Source organism: Colobus angolensis, unplaced genomic scaffold (assembly GCF_000951035.1).
Source record: "Colobus angolensis palliatus isolate OR3802 unplaced genomic scaffold, Cang.pa_1.0 Scaffold264, whole genome shotgun sequence".
In the NCBI taxonomy this organism is placed as follows: domain Eukaryota; kingdom Metazoa; phylum Chordata; class Mammalia; order Primates; family Cercopithecidae; genus Colobus; species Colobus angolensis.
The window spans coordinates 2,106,092-2,116,557 of record NW_012115866.1 but is presented as its reverse complement, the minus strand read 5'-3'; the positions used below and the strand labels follow the sequence as shown (position 1 = coordinate 2,116,557).

Genomic DNA, 10,466 nt, shown 5'->3' with positions numbered 1-10,466 from the left:
CCCTGCTTTCAATTCTTTTGAATATATACCCAGAAGTGGAATTGCTGGATCACATGGTAATTCTATGTTAAATATTTTAAGGAACCCTCATGCTGTTTTCCATAGGAGCTGTACCATTTTACATTCCCACCATTTGTGTTTTATTTAATCCTCAGAACACTGGAAGTTGGGTGTTATTAACCCCATTATACAGATTAGGAAACTGAGACTCAGAAAGGTGAGGTCACTTGCCTGAAGTCACACAGGTAATGAGTGTTCCACTGAAGACTAGAGCCTTAATCTTACAAGAGTAGCTCTCAGTTTCTCCAAAGGTATTGCCCAATGTCCTGAATCATATGCCATGAATCCAGCTCTGGCAAGAACTTGTCAGTCCTTACAGATAAAAGTAAAGCCCCCGGTTGGTGGCAGGGACAGATGTAAGATGAATACGTAAGTGAGTCATTCTGGCATTCTGCTGGAGGTTAGAGCTATGGTGGGCAGTTTTGGCAGGTTGGGGAAGGGCCTGTGGAGCCCTAACTGGCTTTACCACCAAGACTGGGCCATCACGGGTCTTTCTTGGGATGCCGTCTGTCAGCATGTTGCTGCCTTTGTGTCCAGCTGGCCTAAGAGGTTCCCTGCTCCGGCCAAGACAGAACACTACGGGGAGTTTCTCTCTTGTCCTTCTTTTTGCTTCTCCTGGGAACTAAATGTTTTGATTAGTGTATAATTTGGGCATCATCCTGAGTCCACCTAAAGTCAAATCCCAAACTGTGGGAACCTCAAGAGATGCGGAGGAAGGGTCTTTACTGCTTACAGGAAAATAGCGAACTAAAGTCACCTGCCCTATCAATTTACTAATTCACTTTCTCCAGACATCATATGCCTCCCGCCTTCATTATTTAAGCTACTCTGGCATTTACCAAGAAGGTGTGAATTAACCCTGGGTATCGCTCCTCCGCGTGCAGCCGGTTTTCAAAATTAGAACCGGGGAAGCTCAATAACAAGTGCTCGCACCTCCCTGGGTAGAGTCCAGGTATATCTGCCTCTTCCACAGCCTCCGCTGAAGTGTTGTGCCCAATGGTGACTGATGCCATTGTGTTTGCGAAGTTATCTGACAATGATGAGTCTATTCTATAGTCTCAAAAGTTTCCAGCATCTCTGTGCAAACTCTCTGCATGGTACAGAAAATGGAATAAAGTGTAGGAGGCCCAGGGCAGGAGGCATGAGGAATGGGGGCGAGCAGCCAAGTAAACGCAGTATAAAAAGGTGGCTAAGACCAGATGGACCATGGAGTCAGGCAAACCTGGGTGGAATCCCAGCTCCGTGTTTACTAGCTGTGTGACCTTAGCAAGTCCCAAGACCTCTCTGAGTCTCCATTTCCTCATCTGCAAATGGTCTAACAGGGTGCTTGGGAAGGTTGAGTAAGGTGATCCATGTGAGCTCTCAGCAGAATGCGGTTACGGTAGGAAAGGAGGCTCCCTGGGATGTGCTACCTCCTTGCATGAACCTGGCCCCTCCCCGAAGGGCTCCCTCCCTCACTCCTTTTCTCCCTCCCTTCCTTGTCAGGCTCCACTGACCTGGGAAAGCTGACAGCACCAACCCTTCTATCTTCCCCTAGAAGAAAATTCCTCCAGGCCTTAATCATTTGTGTTGTTTTTCTCTTCTCTCTCAGCGTCTCTTTCTCTCTCTCTGGTAATGAGATGGTCAAACAAATGCCGTGCTCCGGAGCCATTCTGATGAGACTCCGTGGGGGGAAGCGGGTGTGAGAGGAGAGGAAAAGAGGGGAGGCAGAGGCAGAGCAGTGTGCCCCTGGCCCTCATTCCGCATTAAGGTGTTTTGGAGCTGGCAACCCTAAATTGTATTGATCTTTTTGGCTGCCATGTCCCATTATGGCCTGGGCTCCAGCATGCTGTCCCCTAAGTTTCCTTCAGCATCGCTACATCCCAGGGTTCTCTCTCGCACAGACCTTTGTGTTTCCAAGGCTTATTCCTTGAAAATATAAGCACGCATCTCTTCCCCACTGGATGCCATTTAAGACATCGTTTTTGGAGAATTCTCCTTGTTCCCTGGAGCCTGGGTTTGAATCCCAGCTCTGCACTTTACTAGCTGTGTTATTTGACTGTTCCGGGCCTCAGTTCACTAATCTGTAAAAGGGAGATAATAACAACATAGATAGACCTCCTCAGACCGTTGGGAGGATTATAGGTGTTTAGATAACTAAAGTGTTTAGAAAATCATTGGGACCCCAGCAGACACAGACAAAAAATGACTTTGTTATTATTCTCTGCTGGCATCATCTCCATGGGGAAGAAAATATGTGAGGAGTGAGGCTATTTCCTGAAGTGAGCTTTTCAGCGTACCTTGTGGATCCAGACCCTAGACTATCAGATTTTAAGGACCCATAGTATTTCCAAAACACTGGGGTTGGGGACCCATGAGGTTACCACCCTCTTCAGCCAAGGGAGAACGTCATAGCTACCATCACCCCCTTTCATAAAAGAAAGGACATCTTAGTATCCCAAAGGAAAAAGGAACATTATCTCAGAATATAGAAGAGTTCTTTCCAGGCAATGGCAACTGGCAACTTGAAACTATTAATAACCATGGCTACATTGTGCTTTTTTTTTTTTTTTCCTGTCTCCTTTCAGATCACCACTCATCTGTGGCTCACCATTTGGGAACCACTGACCTAGGGGTCCATTCATCCTTCAGCCATCAACTAAGAAGCTGGAGGAGAGAGAGGAGGAATTGTTGCCCTGAACCTTATAAAAGGCCCAGGAAGCAGAGCTCAGTCCCTCCGCATTCCTCCAATAATAACAAAAAGGCTCTGGGAAACCCTGTGACAGAGCTGAAAGCTTCATGCTTGCAAAGCAGTTTGGGAAGTCAAAGGCACACCCACACAGCAAGGTGGGATGCTGGATTTCCCAGGGGAGTGAATCGGGATCCCAAGTTCTCGAAAGTGTCAGGAGGAACCTTGACTGCCGACGTGTAATACAGACACATGTCATGTCGGGGCCACTGCTCTCCCCAGTTGGAGCCATTCCCTCATGGCCATTGTCGTGTAGTCAGTGACAGCCAAAGCTGAGAAAACACAGGGACACACAGGTCCCGTCAGGACACTGGGCAGCTTCCTAGCCGGGTGATGAACTGCAGGAGACTGGGGAGAATTTAAAACCAGCCCAGATGCCACCCAGGAGAGTGACTAATCTCAACGCTTAAGGACCAGCCTCAGCTCTGGAGAGATGGTGAGCAAGCCCAGGGGCAGTCAGCCAGTCGGCCACAGGGGACAGTATCTCACCCTGCAGCGCCTCTCCGGAAGATGAGCCTGTCCCCATGCCCTGGCAGGAGACAGCCACCTGACTCACCCAGCTGGTGGCTTTCATGTTCCTGTCCCTCCCCCGGCCGTTTTCACTGTGTCCTCCCATCTGTCTCTAACTCATTTCTGCTTGAGACAGCTGAGAGAGATGGGGCTCCTGACCTCATCTAGGATCCACACAGCTCCCCCAAGTCTTGACCCATCAGCAGGATTTGCTGGTTTGACCAGTGTTTTCAAATAAAAACACCACTAGAAGGTGCTTCATAAGGAAAATCTTTGAGATGACACATCCCGATCTGACCTTACATTTCTTACTCTGTCAACGTCTCTAACGCTCAGCTTCCAGCATCCTACCTGGGGACCAGCCCTTGCAAGGAAACAGCTGGACCTGCATTCCTGGTCTGCTCTCAACGCCACTACGGAAGCCCTGAAGGGGATTAAAGTAGACAGGACCGGCTGTCCTTCCAGGCAGGAGGGGACAGCCTCAGCAGCACCGTGAGCAGTGGAGGGCTGGAAAGGGCTCTCTGGAGAACCAACAGCCGGCACAGGCTTGGCATCTGGGCTCTAGATCTTTGGTTTTTATCTAAACTGGCAGGGGGCAAACACCACTGGGTGTTTTTACAAATTAGAAAGGGGCTTTTATTTCCGTTGGCCTGAAACATTCCACAATGGTGAATAATGTCATAGCCAGACTGTGCTCTTCACTGGGCTGCACCTTCCATGCTAGATACATAGGAAAAGCAGGGGGCTTCCAGATCAAGTGGAGGGTGTTTAATTGTTGTTAGAATAGCATGTACTTTTGGGAGCAGAGAGGTTGAATGCTTATTTTTGCCATATCATCGGTCAGAGTTTGTTCATTCAAAAAAATTTTATGGGCTTCATTTACTAAATCATATACGTATCACCAGGGGCTGGGGATAAAGGATAAATAAAACATAATTGTGAAATGTATCTCCATGGGGTGCTGCATGATGGGGTCCAAAGGGTGCGTACAGGAGGGGCAACCAATGTAGATGTCTCGGCGGGACGGGATCTAGGAGATACCAGACCTTAGCCTCGAAGGAGAAGACAGAGCAGTGAGAGAAAGGAAGGGCCTGGGAGGAGCGAGGCAACAGCAGGAAGGATGGTATGCATGCAAGGACGGCATTCCACAGAGCAGGAGCGGGATGTACAAAGGCACAGAGGTATGAAATCCTAGGATACTTTGGGGAACCTGTAAGCAATACAAAATGGCTGGAGCCCAGGCCGGCTACAGAAAGAGGCAAAAGTCAAATGACGCATTGCTTTGCATGCCCTGAGAAAAGCAATGGGAGCCTTTCTAGAATCCCCTCTCTCGAAGAAGTATTTATAATTTGCAATCTACAACATTTCCAATTTGTAAAACCTAAAACATGTTTAAAACCTAGCAACCCTGCCTTACAGGAGGAAAGAGGCACTGAGTGGTGAATTGGTTTCTAAGATGGATATCTATTTACAATTTAAATGTGATGTTTGGAACAGTTGGCAACAAGGACTTGGAGCAAGTGAGTTAAAACCAGACCTTCTTTCTCTCCTATTTTATCTTCCAATCATGCTTATACTTCAGTGAAGTACACCAGGACTAGGGAGAAGAATGGGCTTTAAAAAAAATTGCATTGTCTTGAGCAAACATATGCACTTCTTATAGAGTGCCTGGACTGTGACTGCTCAAGGTCATTTTCTTTCCCATCCACGTACACTCATCCACTAAACGATGCACCTCACCTCACTCTCTGCTGTTGGCAGTAGTTGCTGCCTGTTCACAGATCTCATCATGGCTGATGATCAGAGCTAGCCTCTCCTTGTCTAGTGTTTTCCCAGACAGGGCCTGGTGTTTGGCTGGCGTGCACTAGGACCCCTGGTCATGGTGTACTGGATGGCATCAGTTCTGACGGATCAGATGTCCATTCTAACAAGTTGGTGCTGGAGAGGTACCAGTTGTTAAATATCTTTACTATCTCCCCTGCTCCAGACACCTAGATGCTCAAACATACAGCATATAGTATCGAGGCAGGCCCCTTCCATTGACATCAGAATCAGGTTTGCAATGGAATAGGAGCTTTCCCTCCTCCTGTCACTTTAGCCCCAGGCTCCACCTGAGAGTCTGGAATGTTCATACCCATGGCAGGTGACCTTGTGTAACAGGCTGGGGTTAATGCCATTCTGTCCTCCAGCATGGCACTGAACTTAGCTGGACTAGAGGGACATTTTGGGGAGATGTGCTCAGAGTCCTCCTCTGGTCCTCCTCATTTCACCTTCTCTCTTTCTAAATGTCTGATGGAGCAACTACTAAGGCCAGACCAGGCTCTCAGGAAAACTCTGGGCCTTTGGAAGAACCACCGGGGATGAGTTAGTCTTCAGATGTATTCCCTAACATTAGCTCAGGGTAAAAAAAATAACTTAGAGGACAGGGCAGTCTAGCATGATGGTCAAGAGCATGCATGGGTTTTGGCCTTCCATACAGTTGCTTTATCACAAGTTTATCAGCAGGGTATACAATCTCTCCAGGCCTCAGTTTCTTCATCAATAAATGGGGATAGAAATGGTACCTACCTTAGAGGGTTCTGGTGAGGATCCAGCAAACATGTTTCAAAGCAGTTAGCATAGCATCTGGCTCACAGAGCTCTACAAACAGTGCCACTGGTAGGTGACCACTGGATTACCATGAGGCTGGAATGTGTTAACACCTATAAAGCACTTGGAATAGCTCTTGGCTCTTAGGAAGCACTCAGTAAATGCTAACCATGATCATCATCTTCACCATTGTCATAATTGCTATTGTTATCATTACTAGTTACTCAACTTTTCTTTAACAAGATTTCTGTAATTCCTTTATGAGTAGAGGAACTAGTATGAGGATTAGCGCATTGGGTTACAAAAGAGAAGACCTGTGCAAGCCTATCCTGCCCTAAACCAGCCAGGCTGTGATCTCAGATTAGTGGTGTTACTTCTCAGTGTCAAATTTACCCTAATTGATAAAAAGGAAAGGTTTCTACAGGGAGACCCCTATGCTCTCTTTCTGTCCCAAGGCTCAGTGAGTTTCTTTCTTTCTTTCTTTCTTTTTTTTTTTCTTTTTTTGAGATGGAATCTCGCTCTGTTGCCCAGGCTGGAGTGCAGTGGCGTGATCTCGGCTCACTGCAACCTCTTCCTCCCAGGTTTTAAGCCATTCTCCTGTCTCAGCCTCCCGAGTAGCTGGGATTACAGGCACCCATCACCACATCTGGCTAATTTTTGTATTTTTAGTAGAGATGGAGTTTCACCATGTTGGCCAGTCTGGTCTTGAACTCCTGACCTCAGGTGATCCACCTGCCTCAGCCTCCCAAAGTGTTGGGATTACAGGCATGAGTCACCGTTCCTGGCCAGCTCTGAGTTGCAACTTTGCCCAAGGATGCCGTGTGTGCCCATCATTGTGCCAGACTCAGGAAAATATTCATCCAACAGATGTTTATTGAATGTCTTGTGTCCCCGGTTCCATGGACACCATGAGGAGCAAGACAGTGATGCCTCACAGTCCCCTAGTGGAAGTTACATCAAGATTAAAGCCCAAGAAACAAGCAGAAGATTTTAGCTTACAACTTGGTCAAATTGGATCGAAAACTTGGGAGCGTGCATGAGTTGATCAGGGGCTGTTTTACGAAAGCCCCACCCAATTTCTGACTTAGAATTTGAATTCACTCCTTGGCTACCAGGCAGGACTCTCTAGGTGCTTTGCAGAGAACTTATCTTTCTACATTTTGTTTTCTTATTCAGCTCCAGCTGAATGAGAGCAAGAGAGTCAGAAATGGAACTTTTGAAAATAATCACTAAGGAAAAGAGATGTGTGTCTCAGAAAACTCCCCTCAAAGAAAGTCCTGCCCCTCAATTCATGGCGCATAATTTTTCAGGCAGGATAGGACCTCTGAGACCACCACATTAAAAGCCTCATTTTATAAAAAAGAGAATCAAGAGCTTCAGAAAACTAAATCTCAGTTTTATTCCTCCAGATAATACACATGTGATTTACTTTCTTCTTTCACTTTTTAAAGTTCCTTAATCCTTGAAAAAGTTACCCCCAAAAGAGGTTCCTTCTATTTTTCCTTCCTTCGTAACAGATCACAGGGTCCCACTGTTCATTACTTCCCAGAAACAGCCATCCTTTTACAGAGCCATCGCTTTCTCCCAAGGGCTGACATGGGCAGATCATCTGTAATCCTCCCTAGCACAGGTCCAGAGCAAGTTGGGGATGGAGGGGCTGGGCTGGTGCAGCAGACTCGTGTTCCTGCGTATGATTCCAGGTCTCCAGGAAGGCATATGGTGAGGAAGGCGGAGCCCTCTTGACGCCCCTCACTGGCCACTGTGCCAAGGCTCTTATTGGGCGCTGAGCCCAGCTGCTCAAAGTTGGGGTAATTCCAAGAATGAATTTAGTGATAAAACCTCACTTGTGCCGGGAGGGGTGGCTCACGCCTGTAATCCCAGCACTTGGGAGGCTGAGGTGGGCGGATCACCTGAGGTGATTGAGACCAGCCTGGTCAACATGGTGAAACCCCATCTCTAATAAAAATACAAAAATTAGCTTGGTGTGGTGGCACGTGCCTGTAATCCCAGCTACTCGGGAGGCTGAAACAGGAGAATTGCTTGAACCCGGGAGGGAGAGGTTGCGGTGAGCCGAGATCGTGCCACTGCACTCCAGCCTGGGCAACAGAGTGAGACTCTGTCTCAAAAAAAAAAAAACCCTCACTTGTAAGCAGGCAGAAGGTGCTGTTGGGATTCCCATGCTCTGCCCATGTCTTTCCTTCTCCAGCCATGGTGAATCCCAAAATATGCCTCCATTCCTCTGAATTAAACATGTGTGGGGCTGACCGTGAGTGGGGCTAGAGTGCCTGTCCCATGGAAAGGCATGTGTAGTGTTGTTCTAAGGCAGCTACCTCAGCCTGGGAGAGGGGTGTCTCAGGCCTGGTCAGGACTGGTCAAGCCAGTGGTCAGCCTGGGACGAGAGGGAAGGAAGATGCCACAGGAGGTGACGCATCAGACTTGTTTGACAGTTTTTTTCCTAGGATTGGCCCAACAGAGACAGGATAAAAAGAAGTAGAGAGCCCTCAAGTGAAACAAGTCCCAGGGGTGTGTACATATATGGGAACAACCTGATGTGGGGAGTGCAGGCTTCACCATGCATTTGGCAAGAAAGTGCAACATTATGTGCAAAGTGATCTCCTGATTGCGTTTTAAAAATTAAAAGTTCCCAGCATGTGGAAGGTATTTGCTAAGAATTCGGTGAATGGTTGACCTAGGGGTGCCTGGATGATCATGGCACTTACACGTTTTTATAGCAGAACAATGGGCAGCGTCGGGCCTTCCCTCTCACATGGGCAAAGATCAGCAAGTGATCTGGGCCAGGCAGTGCCCACATCCGGAATAAGAAGCCGAAGAGCCCAGAGGAAGGCCCTTCTCACTGCATCTTCCATTACCCCAAGACGTGACTTGCCCAATTTCCTTTCCGATCCACGTTTCTGAGGCGAATAGCTATGAAAAGTAGCATGTTTATCTTTGCGTGAGAGATGGTGGCACGTTGTGTATTAACTGCACAGCATTTGTGAAAGTTTTCAGAGCTCTTGGGGAAACTGAGAATGAGAGGAGACAGAGGCAGGGAGAGGGGTTCCTGAAGCCCAGTGGAGTTCACAGAAGGAATTCCGGGGAGATGGGCAGGGGCGGTGAGAAGGGCAGGGGCGGGGAGAAAATGAGAGCGGGAAGCGGCACTTGTCCCAAGTTTTGGTCCTTGGGGCCTCGGCATCTTGCTTGGGCCTAAGACTGGCATCTCCCATTTGAGGGACTGACAGTGTGGCGGACCCTCAACTAGCACAGAAAACAAATGAAGTAACAAATGGGACAAAGGAGGGGCGCACGCGGCGCCGGACTCGAGAAGAACGCCTGGCAGGGCACAAATCCCATAGAGGAAGAGACCTTCTGCGCTCTCTGAGACCTCACCTTCCCCTTACCCAGGGCCACGAAGGTCTCCTCGGGCCTCCTCAGAACGCTAGCTGCCTCCCCACCTGTCGTCTACCGCCTTTTGGAGGTTCTGGAGAAGGGCCCGCCCCGGGGAGCCGAAGGCTGCGGGGCGGGGCGCGAGTCTCAGCCTCTGGGACACACAGCTGGTGCGTCCCGCGCCTCAAGTGTGCGCTCCAGGAAGTCCGGAGCCGGGAGGATCCGGACTCGCGGTCCCGCCCTACCTCTGGCGAGGTCGGGAGAAAAAAGGGCCAGATCGCCCGCTTGAGGGCCCAGAAACCCACCGGGCGGCAGTACAGACTTTCCCGAAATGTCTCTGTCTCCGCGCTGCGAGCGCACAGGAACCCAGGGTCGCCGGGGTCGCCGTGGCTTGGCTGAATGTCCAAAGCCAGGCGAGGGCGGGGGTCTCAGTCCAGCTATGCGAGCCCTTCTCTAGTGGTGCCAGCTCCTATGCCGGGCTCCCGGGCCGGCGGGAGGCGCGTGTGCCTGTCTGTGTGTGCAGGGGACACTCGGCTTCCCCGTAGCCCATGCAGAGCCCCCGCCCTCCGCTCCGGCCCGGGGAACCCCTCCCCCAGCTCAGAGATCCCTGCGCGCCCCCTGCCCACTTTGCCAAGGCGAGAAAGCGGCCGTGCCGGAGACAAAGAAACTCCTGCCTCCCTCCACTCTCGGCCCCTCCGCCCGCCCGAGACACTCCCCGGCGCCCTCCCTCGACCCCGGCGACACTGCGCTTGGACACGCCAGGCAGGGGGGCAGGGTGGGCAAGCCCGCTTCCCGACGCGGGCCAGCTGGGGGCTTCCCGTGAGCCCCCCCGGGGACACCCCATGGCAGCCGCGCCCCCACCCTCCTCTCCCCAAACCGTCCCGGGCCCCGTCACCGCTACCTTCTGCCAAACCGTCCCTACCTCTCCAGCGGAGCTACGGAGGGGGGTGGGGGCGCGGCGCACACAAAGGGGGTCGGAGGGTGGAGAGTAGGGAAGGAGGGAGAGATCCCGCCAGGGCTCGTGGCACGGGCCTGGGGGCAGCTATTTACCCGATTTCTTCTTCGATCTCTGAAATGTCTGCGAAGATGAGGAAGACCACGAGCAGCGTGAGCGCGGCCAGCATCCAGCTCCGGAACTGCAGCTGCATGGTGGGTTCGCGCCCGCCGGGACCCACGCGGACCGGCACGGGGAGCA

The 10,466-nt window shown here is 50.4% G+C and overlaps 1 protein-coding gene across 2 annotated transcripts in view; it reads right to left on the bottom strand.

Moving 5' to 3' along the window:
* ST8SIA2 (ST8 alpha-N-acetyl-neuraminide alpha-2,8-sialyltransferase 2) overlaps window positions 1-10,460 on the bottom strand; it is a 75,152-nt gene extending 64,692 nt beyond the window's left edge. Inside the window, exon 1 of one of the 2 annotated variants that reach the window (XM_011947402.1) lies at window positions 10,322-10,460. In XM_011947402.1, coding sequence (XP_011802792.1) covers window positions 10,322-10,419 — 98 coding nt within the window. In that variant the 5' untranslated portion in view covers window positions 10,420-10,460. The remainder of the gene's footprint in view (window positions 1-10,321) is intronic. The other variant, XM_011947403.1, reaches the window with a different exon arrangement.
* Between the last annotated feature and the right edge of the window lie 6 nt (window positions 10,461-10,466).